Here is a 16,423-nt window from a genome sequence, read left to right as displayed (position 1 = left end):
AGGGTGATATTAAATTCCTATCTTGTACACCGAAGGACTTCCTTTATTTCTTTATTTTTCTATTTTGCTTCTGTGTCTTTTGTGTTTTTGCTCAACATTGTCTAGCTAGAGAGGCTGTTATTACCAACTTACTCTTGTGGTGTTTTCAATCCTACCTACCTCTGCTGCAGGAAATATAAAGCACATCACCTCTAATGTGCCTGAAGAGGTGAACCAGGGTGGAAGAAAATGGTGTTCATTTTGAATAGTGGTTTTCTATAACACCTGTTTTTCACAGCTTGAGAAGAGAACACACAGCAAAATGTCCCGATAGATACAAATTGATCGGTGACAGCCTCGAGATTTAAAGCCTACATTTACTGTAAAATGCAACTGATATCTAGTTTTGATGGATATAATATATTCTGGGAGAGTTTTATACAGGATGTCTTGCGTCTTCTAGATTCAGAGTGTGTAGTATCTACAGGATTTAAAAAGCCTCAACTGTTACCCAGCATGAACAGAAATATAGAAGCTCAGATGCAATATTGAAGCAATAGCTGAAGTCACAGGCGATGCACATCTTTAAAATGTCACTGAGAAGCAAGGCACGGGACAATTATTATTATTATATATCAAAAAATGCTCTTAAAATGGCACTTAAATACACTGGAATCACTTTACCTCACACAGATAAGTGGAAATTCAACTTATCTGAAGTGTTTTTATCCTGATTCACAAAAATCCTCCCATTTGTACTCAAAACAGCAGGTTTAAGCCTCAAAGTATTGGAGACAGGAGACATGAAGGGCTCAGAGGTCAAGTTAGGACTAGAACATAATATTCTACGTCTTAGACTTTCAAAATAAAGCTCGCTGACAAACAGTTGCTCCCTATGATGTCATTGTCAAATGTTCAGGGGTTGTTTAGCACAAAAACTACTTGGTTAGCTTGAGGTAAGGATCATACTTTGGCTTAAAATAACCGAGGTTTGGTCTTGTAATTGACTATAAGTTACGTGCAGTAAGAGAGGTAATTCACGTCAGTAACCATAAGTTATATAAGTTTACATACATTAACCTACTCGCATAACACAACTTACCAGCAAATCACTCATGATTCTTGGTCACAATGGGGCATGAACGTGGGTCTCTGGAGGGAAAGTCCAGTGTATGAGGGCGCTTCAAGAAGTGATGCTCGAGCGTCAAACTTAGAAGCGTATGGCCACTGAACAGGCTGCTGTTACCTGATGCGTTGGGAGTGAGAACGGGCTGGCTTTAGAGGCGCTGAGAGTTGGATTTTGTAGAGCCAAGCTAGCTAGTCTTTATGCTAAGCTAAGATAATTGGCTGCTAGCTTACGATACAGAGAAGAAAAGAAAATCCAACAAAGATGTAGATCTTTTATTTACATTTCAAGGGTGTGTGCTGACCTTTGACTTTTTCTTCTTTGACACCAAGAGTAAGCAGATTAAGTGAAAGTTATACAAAACTAATTGACAGCTTAATATCATATACTGTATATGGCATTCACGTCAGTTTAAGACTCTGACTAGAAACTACCATCATCATCATCATCATCATCATCATCCTCCATTCGGCTCCTTGTTGGTGTCTTTCATCGCTAATTGGTTCTCACTTTGTATCCTGTTATCAAGAGCACACAGCTGAGGCGGATCAATACTCCTGATTAGCAATTTGCCGCCTCTTCACCACAGGTCTGCATCATGCAACATTAATACAGGAGCTGCACACGTCTGTGGTGTTTGTTTGTCCACCCGCCACGATTCAAACATCGTTCACGTAGTGTGTTTCTTACTGTACGTGTCACAGTCGAGTTATTCGACGGCCATAAACTAAAGTTTCTTTTCTGCCTCCGAGGCGGCAGCACTACATTCACCGAATTTACGTCTCTCAGACAGGTTTTTATTTGTACTCGATAAATTTGTAATGTTGTGACAGATGAGGATGCTAGGTGTGGGAGTTACCTAACTGTCCCTGTTGGATCATGAAAAGGATTTATGACGTGTCGCACAGGCCTTTTTTGCTTTGATGGTGCAGGTCACTGGAGTGTTGTATTTCTGAGGTTCAGACTGTACAGAGAACCTTTAAAGGCACGTTTTACAAGATGTTTTTTTAGAAATGTTCCCTTCAGGTTGTTACAGGTATCAGGCAAAGTCCTGTGGACAAATGTGAACCACTTCCTATGTTAGTACTATGTTTGTTTGGCCAGTTTGATCAGTGGAAACAGTGTGTAAACACTTCACGGACATTTATCACCTTTCTGGTTGATATATATAACTGGTGCTTTCCTTATTTCTTCTCTATATCTGCGTTCAACCCTAAAATATACAAACAGTCATTTGATATATTGCTAGCATGAATATATTGATAACAGTATAGCAGCTTTAATCTTTAACTTCAAGTTTTCAGCCACATTTAAACAGGTTTAAAGCTTTTACCTTTTAAAACAAAAAACAGAAATTTTGTTTGAATCATCTGAGATCTTTGCATTTTCTCCTTTTTTTAATCTAAACATGAACATCTGCTCTAAATGCTATTTGTAGGCAGCGGTCACTTGATTATTGAGTTGTTCAGCTGTCCACTAAAAGGCTATTTTAAGTTTAAAAAAATAACATAAATGAAATTAAATGATGATATATTTAAGTCACAACAGTCACATAAGCTGTGACCTGAAAAGTGTCAGTCTATGTTGACCCGCCAGCAGTTTATGTGACTAACTGATGGTTAGCTGACTCCCGTTATCTAGTAGCCAAGCTAGAGATTGCATCTGCGAGAGAGATAGACTGAAAATGGTTTCTGCACACTCATCCGAGCTCTTGGTTTGTGTTGACGAGATATTATCTCTGGTTATGAGGTCGACCGGCTCTCTGCAGGCTAGCTATCCTGTCGATCAGGCCGAAGTCAACAGAGACAGCGCAGATAGATTAGTCAGCAGACTTTCTGTCCTGTCTGGGCTCAAAGTGAGGATTAAAGTGAAAGCGCTGTTCTTAGTTGCAGCATCTGGTTACTGAGAGTCCACACGTAGCTTGATCAGATATACTTTGTAAAATATGCATTATGGTGGCGCCCTTCTAAGTGTTGCAGGTCTCGTTATATTCTCGCTCAGCTAAAAAATAAAGATCCTGCTAATGAAGAAGATTCGTCCAATATTAACAGTGTTGCCACTTGTTGAATGTGTAAATCATTGAAGTGATTTATGCAACGCTGGTTCTCATCTGATGTTACTTAATCAACGAGGACGTAATCGACTCTGGACTTCATGAACCAGCGTTCGTGTTTATTGTAATTACTTACAACTATTATTACTATTATTATGATTATTGTTGTGGTACACTTTTAATCACAAACCATTCATGACACAAAATGTCATTGTCGAATCCGCACAAATGGACAAAAGGACTGTCAAAACGACATGTAAACTTTATTTTCACTTGTCATCCCTTGTGGGCCTGATATCATTTTGTTATTTTTTTTTTTAAGGCCGGCATTGCCTCATTAGTTTAAGGCTAATTAACAACAAAAATATTTCTCTACAAGTTTTGAGCCTTTTCCAAAAACTGTCTTAAGTTGAATAAGTTTCACATTGCGTGCATTTCCATTTGCTCGAATGATTTAAACCTTTTTATAGTCACATTTATGATTATTGATTTAGATGTGAATAGCAACACACTTTGGTGTAAATGAGCACAGTAATCCCAGCGGTGCGACTAATAGACGAAACATAACTCGAGCAACATGTGACAAATTGATGAAGCGTTTAAACATGTAACCACAGCACAGCTCCTTCTATAACAAGCTGTTTGCATTTAAGTGCACACTCCACTTTAATTATTCCAGTTGGGATTGTCTTGTTAGTAATTGACCCAGGCTCTCCATATTAGGTTCGGGGTGGTATCGGGCCAATTAAAGATCAATAATCCCGATTCTTAGCTGGCTGCTTCTTCGCAGTCGTGTCTGTGTGCTTCAGCGCCAACAAACAGTCGATGGTGCTCATTAGTAAGCAGCACAGGTTGGGAGTCAATATGTTGGGAGCTGCGAGGGTCAGGTCAGTATAGATCTGAGCTCCAAGTTAGTCGGAGGAGTGAAGAAAGAAAGCGACTTGTTATCTTCTTCGTTTTTTTAGCTTATTTCTTCTCAGGCTGAGTGAAAAGCAGCGTCCTTACATCACTTTCTGTTGTATCTCTTCCTCCCTCGCTCCCTCGCTCTCAGTATGTCTTCACGGTAATTCACCACATGTGCGTCACATATCACTTAAGTCAATACCGTGAAATCCATTTTTAGTCACAGACACTAAGACACACAATATACACACACACACACACACACACACACGCATGCATTCATTCCCTGTCTGGTCCCACCGGGGTTCATCTCTATCTCAGAGATCAGTTCGGGAATTTGTTTTGCTCCTGCCTTTGTGCCTCGGGGCAGCACACACATGGACACGCATGCAAATACTGCAGCTGACTGACATGACACGCAAACACAAATTGAGTAATAATAGTTAAAAGTTTTTAATGGTTGCTGGAGGTGGAAGAGAACATTCGATAAATGCTAATGGAAATGATTTTTCTTGTTTGTTTATCATTATTGTAAACAAAATATTGACATATTGTCACTATGAGGCAAACAAAAACACCGAGTGGTAGATGTTGACAGGAAATACATGAATCAAAGTAGCACACATTTGATATGTGATGATGGTTTCACATCCTGACTAGTTTATATTTATCAGCTAATATCGGTTTATCACAGACTAATATCATAGTTGTTATACAGTAGGATGTTGTTTACTTGTATTTTAGCTTTTATTTTGTGTACTGACGACACAGTAAGACAGTCACAGGTGTAAAAAATGAAATTAATAATGGCTGAATTCCATTTAGCTGATTCAGTTTCAGGGTTCTGGTGTTGTTCATGTTGACTCACTTCATTTTTTTACTTTATATTTTAGTTTATTTATATATCGATAAGTTGCCCAGCCCTAATTGCAGCCTCTTGCGATTTGGACGTGTGCAAAACCAAATATCAACCGAATCATTTTCGTTTCTCTGGGCCAAAAAATCCATCGTCAGTTGGATGTAAACAGATAATTCCTGTTGCTCAAGGTACAAAACATGTCTCTGCAGTAGCACTGTCACACACACACACACACACACACACACACACACACACACACAAAGGGCATGGTGCCCTGCTGCCAGACACCTGTTGATGTAATTACTGGTTGATGACAGCCAGTGCTCTGCTGACCGCTCTGTGTGTATATGTGTGTGTTTGTGTGTGTGTGTGTGTGTGTGTGTGTGTGTGTGTGTGTGTGTGTGTGTGTGTGTGTGTTATAGAGAGAGAAACAGTCAGCAGGTGACCGTGTGTGCGTACAGTTGGTGTATGATCCCATATGTGTGTGTGCATTAATTGTCAGGACACGATGAGTGCAGATAAAGAGAGAGAGCGAGGTGGACTCTGTGGTATGAGAGGCGTTGGGCTTTGCTCAGCACAGTTAATACACTTGTAATGCTGATTATCTCCAGCCTGTCATGTCATGGATGGATGAGATAGAAAGGAGGTGGGTTCGGTCGGGGAGGGATTAAGGCAGGAGAGGGAGGATGGATGAACCAGTACGTGGAGATGTAGATGGATGGTCAGCGGCGGAGAAGGAGGAGGAAGGCGTCTCGCAGCCGTTTCCTGGTTTCAAGCAATTTTCAACAGCTTTGTTTTCTTGGTTATTTATGAGTTATTGTTGTATTTTAAATGCACACTGCTTTAATGAATTGATTATTCAGATTTTATTGCGTTACCTCTGTATCAACCGGTGTTTTAAATCACATCTTTGGCTCACCTGCCACAAATTAAATTACCTGTCACATTTGATTTACACGGGACAAATTAACGAATGACCACAAATGTGTCATAAACAGACGGTACAACGAACGGCCATGAACAAGCACGCATCTCACTTGAGTAGTCAAGAACAAAAAGACATTTAAAATGGATAAAAGGTGATAGATTTTAAATTCCATGACACCATCATGGACGATTTTGCCGCTTTCATCAAGGAAATTGTCTGCACGCTCATTTCCTGACATTATATTCACAACCCATCTCCACTTTCACATGAAACCATCACAGCGTAAAAAGAAACATGTTGTTATTCCACTAAAAGGCTGGTGGAAATATCCAGAGACACTTGACACTTTTATAAACTGCAACCACAAAAATCTCTCTTTATCAGAAGGAAAACAGTGAAATCCCATCCGCTCTTCCATCCTGACGAACAAGTGCTGCTTTGCTTTGGGTTCATTGGCTCCCTGTCAGAGAGACTCTGTGATCTTTGACGTCTCCCACCTTCCACACACTGACAAGGACTTCATGGTACGTTCAGGTGCACCTCGTAAACCCTAAAATCTACATCACCTTGTACAGTAGAGCGCAGTCAAACCCACGGGGACTTCATGGTGCATTCAAGTGCAACTTCTAACCTCAGAAGTCTCAATTCCAGCCATTCCCAAACTTAGTAGTTTAATATTTTTTCCTTTGTTGAAATACTTACGGACATCTGTCTTCACTTTCATGCTTTTCACCGCAGCATTTTGGACAATTAGATGCTAAAATCATAACAATGTCATATTCATTGCTCCACAGAGAGATTTGAAGCACAAATCGCTGAAACCATTGAATAAATTCTTAATGTAAACATTAATATTTTTAATAATGAACTGGGTTAGAAGATCCGGACCTTGTGAATCAGAATGAAATTGATTCAGGAAATCAGTGGGACTACCCGAGTCTCCTCCCGAGTGCAGACAATAGTGGAATCTTCTATTAACCCCGACACATGTTCTCAGATTTGTGTCTGTGGGTTAATATATGCAAGTGGGACAGAGAAAATGGAGAAGCGCTGCGTTCGCTGATTTGGAGATGGATGAATGAATAGACCCAGACAGATCGAGATAGGACGGGACAAAGACAGATGGAATAAAAGAGGAATAATAAAAAAAAAAAGCCTGACAGAAGTACAGATAAATTGTTGGGAAAATTCAGTACAGATGGGAGGATGGAAGATTAAATTGCAAAGGAGGAAAGAATGACAAAGGAGACAGTTGATCCAGACAGAGGAGAAAAGGTCAGAGGCTGTTTGTGTCAAAGGAGCAAGAAAATTCAATTCAGCTCACTTCAACTCTGCTGTCCTTCGTCTGAAGACCTGAAAATCTCAGTTGAATATGGAACAAATCAGCACAAGATACAAATTTAATGCCACACTGACCTTCAGCAGAATTTCCTGTATAACACAAAAAATATTAAGCAAAATCAGCTGAAGATCTGACGTCTTCAAGACTTGTTTTTGCAGTAAAGTGAGCATATTTAATTTAATTTGATGCATTTGTCTTACATTTTATTTAGCCGACCTATCCTTGAGTGTGTTATAAAGGTTCTTGTGCATGTAAAAGATAATGAAAGTTTAAAAAGGCCAAGGAAGCTCCTCTCTTCCACAGAAAACACTGCTCCTCAAACGCCTCATCAGTAGTCCCGCCTTTAATTCCGTGACTTCATGACATCACTCTACAACGCCGTGTCACACATTTGTATAACTTATACCTGGCGGCTAGTTGTGCACATAAGCATTGATTTAGCAGAGCTGCTCTGTTGTTGTTAGCGGTGCTGGGTCAGGCGTGTGTGAGCTGACCAATCAGAGCAGACTGGGTATTTCGGGAGGAGGGGCCTTAAAGAGACAGGAGCCAAAACAGAGCATCTCAGACGGAGGGGAAATACAGAGATACTGCACGGGACAGTATGAGAAGTGTTTTTTTGAGTTTTTAAACCTATTAAATTATGAATCTATAATAATATCATGAACCTGAGAGTGAGTATAATGTGTCTCTTTTAACTTACAGGTGAAATACAGTATTTTTAGGCTGTTTAAAACAGTAAAATGTGGAAAATGGTGAATCTTTTGGGATTTTTTTAACACGCCTGCCCCCAGAAGAAACTGTAGCTCCATGTAGCCTCGAAAAAGTTAAACATTCTTGTTCCACTGAAATGTTTTATTTACCCGCCGGCTCATACATTTAGTGAAATATAAAAGTACATTTCGACAAGCACTACACTTTATCACATTAAATATTTATGTTTGACCCCCCCTTGTTCCGACGAAACTTGTTATTTGTAAAATTACTCTGGTTTGGTTCACTTGCAGTTTGTTGAAATAAGAAAAAAGGAAAGAGAAGAAAAAAAAGGCTGCATTGCTACCAACAGCTTAAGAAAGTTGGCCTTGATATCCAGAGTTTGGAGGAAAAATAGAGAGGTAGTCAGAGAAATGTGGGAGTAAAGGGTGAGAGAGAGAGAGAAAAGGAGAAAGTAAACAAAAGCACAAAGGTTCAACAGAGTTATTTCACTTCAGACTCCTCTCCCGTTTCTTGCTCTTCCTCCTCTTTTACCTCCCATCCTGCCCTCCACTCCCTCTGTCACGGGTCCAGGCAGAGGTAGTTGTTTTTGAAAACGGCACACACACACACACAAGCACACACACACACACACACACACACACTTACAGAGTGTCCTAATCAAAGCCAGGCTCTGCACATTGTGTCCCAGTTGAGCAGCTATTTTTATCTGCAGCGCTCTAACAGGGATGGAATGGGTCAGATAGGCCAGGCTGACGAATCCATCAAGACCAACAGATAAACAGTCAGCCTGCTGGACTGCCAGTACACACACACACACACACACACACACACACACACACACACACACACACACACACACAGTCACTTACACACATATACTGTGAAAGTAAACAAATAAATCAGCTCTGTTTCTTTATCACTCACACAGTAGTCAGCAGCACTCGGGCAAACTCGTACACACACACACGCACACACACACACACATGCAAATACAAACACACACACACACACACACACACACACACACACACACACACGCACAGGTAGTTCCAGTCTGTCGTGCTGTTTCCAGTTGTGCTCCCACCAGACTAATATCTCTCTGATATGTGTATTTATACTCTATTCCCTTGTATGTTCTCCCTCTTAAATACCTGAATCTGTGCCATCCTAGAGTCCACACACACACACACACACACACACACACACACACTATTAGCACCATGGCAGATCTTCAGCCTTACACATGCATGACGCTGCCTCACACACGCACAAGTGGTTAGAGACACATGATTACCGATTTACCGTCGTAAGAGAAATCCAGTTGGCGGAGATCCAGATTTTCAGCTTGTTAGTTTGGGATTCAAGAGCTCTGGCTTGGACCCAATTAGTTTCTCTCCCTACCTCCCTCTCTCCCTCTCCCTCTCTTTCTCTCACTTTGTTGTCATGTTGGATATTATGAGCAGTGTATCCACAGCTGGAAATCTGCACAGCCACGAAAACAACAAGTTTTACACATTAAAAACAAAACTGAGAGGATCAGTCGTTTGTCCTGTACATTAACATGAATGTCTGTTGATTTGAACCCGACACACAACAGCACCTACGAGGACATTAAACAGCTATAAGGCTTCACTGTGTTGCACGTGGTGCTGAATAAACATTTACAGATCAGTGAGGCTCCGAGTCGTACAGTAAGCGCTCTGTGCATTTCTGTGTCTGCCGGCTCACTAACCGACAGGAAGGGATTCACGAACATGGAAAAAAACATTTCACGTGTGCAAGCTGATCCTCGAACGCATATTTATCACTTTACATTTGTTTTTGTGGCGACACTGTTTACATTTATAAAAACTGTACCATTATGTGAAAGTAGAACATTTGTTTGCAGGGTAGGGGAAAAAAAAAAGTTTCTACTAAAATCATTGGACCTGTTGTTCTTTGTATGTGTCATCCACTCCTCACTGATTGCTTACTGGGTTGAGATCTGTTCTGAAAATCTAAGACACCCTCAGGATGTATTAATGTCAACAGCTGTTGCAGAATGTTTACAGTAATCAAGTGAATACAAATAAATCACTTTTCCACTCAAACGAAGAATCTTTCATTTTAAAAAAAATATATATCTCCACTAGTTTTCACTTTCTTGCAACCGAAGTCTGATTCTGTGTCGTATTCACATAGTTCTGAGACATCTTAAAGTTATTTGGTCCTGCGGTGCCACAGTACCTTAGAGGTGGAAAACCTACTTTCACGGGTCAGAGTCGCACACTGGGCCCAGTTTGAGACAATAAACAGTATTAAATATCAGTGAAATATACAATAAAACAGTGCCTCATAGAATAACAATAGAAGTAAGACAAGTACAAGAGTAAACTAAAAATGAACTAACATAGAAACGGTTTTATTGGCAGTGACGTTGATGGTTGTAAAAGAGAAGAAATATTGCACCTGATAATCAACATCATCAACATATTAACATATTTGACTGTGTATTTTCCAAAGACGGGTTGTTTTTATTCCCCTGAAACTTTTTTATGTCTATAAAATTCAAAGATGTTACAGTACTTCAGCATTTTATCATTTTTAAATAGTTAGTTTTTCGTACTTTTCGCTAATATTACAATCAGTGATTTTTGTTTCATGGGTAGATATTTACACTTTTGTTCACTTCAAGGTTTTCTGTCTTTGTCTGACACCTATCGAGCCTGTTTTTTTGCTTGTAATGGCTGTTTTTTTTGCATACAAGATGTTATCTTTTGGGAAACATTTCTGAATTCTGGATGAGTTGGCGTGAAATGAGACACATGCATGTTTACAAACCTTGTGGCTGACTTTACACCACACAGAAGAACTACAGTACATGTCTGTAGAAAGCGAAATATTTGTGGATCACGGTACACATTTGTAGATCGTCTCCCTCGTTACTCAAACTATCGGGACATTGCAGAGACTGATAATTCTGCATGCTGAAGTTGTGGTTAACTCATGACCCAATGAGAATAAGTCTGTCTGAGTACGACCTCTTTAGGATCTCTTGGCTTTTCTTCCCACTGCCTCACGAGCTTCAGAGGTACAAAAGCTTGTGTAACTGCAGAAACCTTGAGTTTTCTGTCCATATTCTCAGACGCGGGCATCTCCTGTCTGTAATTACCGTCTTATCTGTAGACAAAATTATTCTGTTCGCATTCAGCATCTACAGCTGCCAGGGGACCACACTTCAGCTCTCTATTTCTATATCTTTGAATCTTGTTTACTCAGCCTTTTGTACCCGTCTGTCTCTCTCCCCTACCTGTCTCTCCGTTAGTCTCATCCTCCGCCTCTTTCATCTCTGTCTTATTTTCTCTCTCACACACACATTTACAACCACAGCTTTTTCTTTTCAACATCCATATGTGCCTAACCCTCCCACGTTCATCTGCCGGCTCTCCGCTCGCGTACACACTCGTACGCAGCTTATAGGGCTACACATGATAGTAATTTGACCACATGGAGGAGCAGGCGGGCTCAGCTGGAGTTTGAGTCTGAGCGTAAAGAGGAGTCTGGGATCCAGTTTACTGGCAGGAAACAGGAAGTTGTCTCATGACTTAATTAATGGATGCATGTAAACCTCTGATGTTATATACTGTCGCACTGATCTTTTTTTAAACCTTAAGATTTAAGTCTTGTTTTGATCACCAGTGATGCGATGTTTGTCACTAGTAACTTTTTATATATCCAGCAGACATGGATAGACATAGAAGTCCAAAATACACTTTCTCTCTCTCGTGTTCAGCCTCCGTTTGGTCCCTGACAGAAATATCTTTCCTCGATTGTTCCACTTTCTTCACCAGCTAGTTGCTAATTTTGTGTGTCTGCTGTGAGTTGATAGATTTACTAGCCTGATGTGGCTAGCCCCGTTTTTCCTGTCCTGGGCAATCTTTATTGTTGAGCCCTCATGTCTTCTGGTCATGTGGTCCTCACTGTCGGGTTTATGTGCACTAAATCACGATGAGATGAGACGTGCTTGCCCGTGTCACACCCTTATCCTGTCATGTATTTTAACAGCGCTGTCTTTGTGTTTCAGGTGCGTAACCTGTGCTACATGGTGACGCGGAGGGAGAAAATGAAACACACCCTGTGCGACCTCCAGGAGAAGATCTTCCACCTACAGATACAGCTGCTGGAAGAGGACATCGCCGGAGGTAAGAGAGAGATGAGTGTGTGTCTGTGGTGATGTTTCTAATTCCAGTCATCTGAACACACCAGTGTTAAAAAAAAAAAAAACCCTTTTTACTTTCACCCACTCTCGCACTGCAGCCAAGGCCGCCAACACATACTCTGTCCACCGAAAAAAAAATACAGTTTGGAAAGCTCAAGTGCATAACGGTTACATCCAAACCCTTGAGTGCAGTGGGTGGACAGTTTTTTTAGAAATGGCCTGTCATCATTTTTTGCACAGCAGGCCACACTTGACACCTGCACAGCAAAGAACACTGGAATAACAGTTCAGCCAGATATTGTGGCGAACGCCGTCCACATAAATGGAGCTCGATTTTTTGATCCACTCTGCGCAGACGACTGACCTCGATACATTTCACGCGCCCGCTCGGTCATGACGGACGGGAAGGATGAAGCCGGCTCCTCGGTTTGTTACATATCTGCTCAAAGTGACATTTATAATCCTAGTGGGACCACCAGGTTAGATTTGATACATTTCTAGCATTTATTCTGTTAAAAAATATTTGTATCACTTCTCATCGCGGGCCTTAGATTGTTTGCATTATCATCACGTCACCTGAAAACAGCACTTTTCATAAAGGAGCTCGCTTTAATTGTGGTCATAGTGAAATCATTGTTAAAACAATAATAATTAAAACTTTACTCACACATGTATTATCTTCCTAACAGCACAAATAATGAATATATAGACTCATTGCGACAAAACGGAGGTGAGAGGACAGTCAATGATAGATAAAACAATAGATTTACAGTAAATTGGTATATGAACAGTAGAGTTTTAAACAATGATGGTGCCTTTTCATAAAGATTTTTAAATCAAGTTACTTCGCCAATGCATCAGTGCCGTTTAGTCAGACTACCGCCAGAGCCTGGAGACTCATCACCTTGTGACATCAATCTGGATTTAAGTACGTCTGGTAAGATTGCATCTGAGCATCTGGCACGAGGCTCTGCTGCACATGGGGACGCAGGGTCAGTGTCGCTAAAAGTTAAAAGTAAAATCTTGAAATCCATTTTAAAAATGCAGTGCAGAGCAAAACCCAGAGTGGTATTGTCGTATTATTTTGTTTTTGAGAATGTTTTATTTGCCTCACAGCTGCGATTTGTAGCAGCTGGAGTCGATGAAGTGAGCTGAGAGACGGAGGACAGGAAGTAACCAGAGTCTATTTACGTGTGACGTCTCAGTCTTTAGACCTCAGGTACAACTGATGTAGACGAGCAGCACCGTACATACGAGCTATAGACTCCCACCAATCAGGGCAAACCAGCCACACTTCCTGGTACGCCTTCAAATTAAGTTCAATGAGCTTTTCTGATGTGTTAAAAAACGTGATACCGAGCTCTTTGATTAGTTAACGTTAACATGATACGACCTCCTTTAGATCGAAAAGAAGCTTATCTGAAAGATATCAGTCAAATTAACCCAGAGTAAACAATGCTGCTGACATTTTAGCTGATGATGAATCGCCATACAAACATTTGGGGTAAACAATTTGTCTCTTCTGTTTGATTTATGTCATTATTATATCAAGAAATAGTTTGATAATACCCATATGCCTTCAATATTAGCTGAAACAAATGAACCTGTCCTCCAGCAGTAAAGTTTACCCACCTTATTCTACTTGTTGCAACGTTTCTAGCATTCGCCACATTAGGTTTCCGTCTGAATGTTGCATCGAATTTACAGCAAATCTGCAAAAGAAAATGCAAAATAATGTGCATCTCCATCCCTATTAGAAGTTAAGTGTCTTGAGCTGGTGACGTTAATTATCCGATCAGATGCCAGAAGAAAGGGGCAACAATGATTCACTGATGACGTCAGTGAAAGGCTGCCAGTCAAACCTGAAACGGTGGAAAACAACACAGAAATCGTGATGGAGATGTCACATTTATGTTAGTTTCTACAAGATTTTTACACAGGTATGTTATCTTATTGTAGCTTAGTATTTCTCTTTCCCTTGCTTCTTTATTTTCCACAATTTTACTTTTTTACTTTTGTTGTTGAGCCGTTAAAAATAATGTTTTACTTCCCTCAAACTTGCAGTCATTATTAATTTGTACTAACTCGTACGCTCTGCTCATCGACAACATTATTAGATGTAATTAAATAATTGCGACAGGCCTCGTGAACCTCCTTTGCAATGAGAGATATCTCAAGTAGAAGAACATGTGAACCCTGGTTACGGAGCCGATAGTTAAAGTATAGTTGTTATAAAATGATGGTGACCTGTGTGTGTCTGCGATAATGTGAAATAACCCTGTTAGTTGTAGTAGTCATGACCTGCAGCTGTAATGGCAACGATAGTGAACTCTTGTCAGCCTGTGTGTGTGTGTGTGTGCGTGTGTGTGTGTGTGTGCGCGTGTGTGCGTGTGTGTGTGTGGTTAGAGTCCTCAATTTGCAGTGCTCATCATTCCCGAGGAAGGCTGTGCACACACATCTACGCACTTCACTAAATCTTACAAGCACTTTCACTCTCTAACTCCCTCTGTGTCTCACTAACACACACACACACACACACTCCTGAAGGCACACACCCCACACACACACACCACACACACACACGCAGTGCAGAGCTCCTGACTCAGCACATTGCTGCCATCAGGTACCGGGAGCTGTGCTGCTGGCACTAAACAGCCATATCTATTCACACTGTAGATTAGAGAGGATAGTCAGGGTGTGTGTGTGTGTAGTGTGTGTGTGTGTGTGTGTGTGTGTGTGTGTGTGTGTGTGTGTGTGTGTGTGTGTGTGTGTGCACGCACCAGAGAGTGAAGGATGAGGTTGTCTGCTATAATGATTTGTCGTGTCCCTCACCTTGTATCTACCTCTTTTCACTGCCTCTTTTATCTTTCTCTCTTATTTTCCACTCTCCATTTCACTCTATCCTCGTCTTTAATCTATTTTCTCCTCCATCTGTTTCTCTCCCTCTTTTTTCTCTCATTTGCGGCGTCCTCCGAGGCTTATATTTTTTCATGTTTTTCCCCTTCCTCCCATCACATCTCGGCTGTCTCATCCAACGCCGTGTTTCAGACGGTCCATCAGTCATCTCAGTTTGCTCTGCTTTTGTCCTTCTGGCCACACAAACTGACAAAAGTTGCATTTTTTCAAGACAATGCTACAGACAAGTTGTGTTGAGATGGTTATATTGATAAAGTTTGAAAAACAAAAACATAAATTTCTTCTATAAATGCAGAAGAGACCTCAAACAACTCACTGACCATGTTTGATATCATGTCTCTATACACTGAATGTGCTCACACTGCTGACTTGGTTTTAAAATTATATTTTCGGTCTTAAATAAGGTCGTGTTGGTCAGCGATGAATGTTTTTGGCTGTTAAAACAAGTCTTGACATCCAATCCTCAGCAGCACTGGAAGTTTTTTACAACTGCAGAATCAGATTTTCAGATTCTAGCTCATCATGCACCAGCACCGCCGTCCTCCCTCCGGGCTTGTCTCCACGTGGAAAACACACACAGTCTCTCCTCTAACCCAGCCGAAACAGAACCACAAAACCTCGGTCCGCCTGTCTGTCTCTCCTGGTACTTAATATGTCATGTTCCACGTTCTGTCTGCCAGTCTGCCTGTCTGTCTGTCATGTTTATCTGCCTGTCTGTCATGTTGAGGGGCTGCTCTCGTCATGCTTTGTGAATGCTAGCATGTTAGCGGCGAGGCGGGCGATATCCCTGTAGTCCCACATAGAGACGGAGAGGCGTTGTGCTGAAAATACAAGGAAGTCTGCACGATGACACGGCCTCTGGTATCGTTCTGCGTGAAGTAATACATATATGATAACATAAGTAAAACCACAACGACGCAACAAGTCTTCAAATCTAAATGTCACAATTTGTTTCCAGCCACCAGAATCAACAAAAAACGAATTTTGCTTTCAAAGACCGAGGAACAGAAATCCACTGTCATCCACAAAGGATCGTTTTTGAATGTCCAGATTTTAAACTCTCGGCGAGAATAAAATTCTCGTGTAAAACCGAGATGACCTGTTACTTCTTTTACTGGTAAAACCTTGACTCACGTAAAGAAAGAGTCACTTTGACTCAAGAGGAACTCTTATCACACAGAATAAAGCTTCTCTTTCGAACTGAAGATAACAGGATTTCCCCTTTGTTGGTTATCAGTTGAAACCTGATGGTGAAACTGGGCTTTGTTGGTAGTTTATGCTCTTTCTTTTTGATTTGAATACAGTGTGAACAGGCACTACAATCTTACTTAAACACACGTGTACAGTTTAGACCTGTACTCTGCAGATAATGTTTTTTTATTCGTCTTTGGAGGAAACATGTTTA

At 40.8% G+C, this 16,423-nt stretch overlaps 1 protein-coding gene across 2 annotated transcripts in view; it reads left to right on the top strand.

Annotated features, from left to right (window-relative positions):
- Positions 1 to 16,423, top strand: part of jade2 (jade family PHD finger 2) — a 190,997-nt gene that overhangs the window by 138,744 nt on the left and 35,830 nt on the right. For both annotated transcript variants that reach the window (XM_084374194.1, XM_084374193.1), the window contains exon 11: positions 11,968 to 12,085. In XM_084374194.1, coding sequence (XP_084230320.1) covers positions 11,968 to 12,085 — 118 coding nt within the window. The remainder of the gene's footprint in view (positions 1 to 11,967; positions 12,086 to 16,423) is intronic.

Source organism: Pagrus pagrus (assembly GCF_965226575.1).
Source record: "Pagrus pagrus genome assembly, chromosome: 14".
Lineage (NCBI taxonomy): Eukaryota > Metazoa > Chordata > Actinopteri > Spariformes > Sparidae > Pagrus > Pagrus pagrus.
The sequence above is the reverse complement of the archived record's forward strand: the minus strand, read 5'-3'. Positions and strand labels throughout refer to the sequence as shown.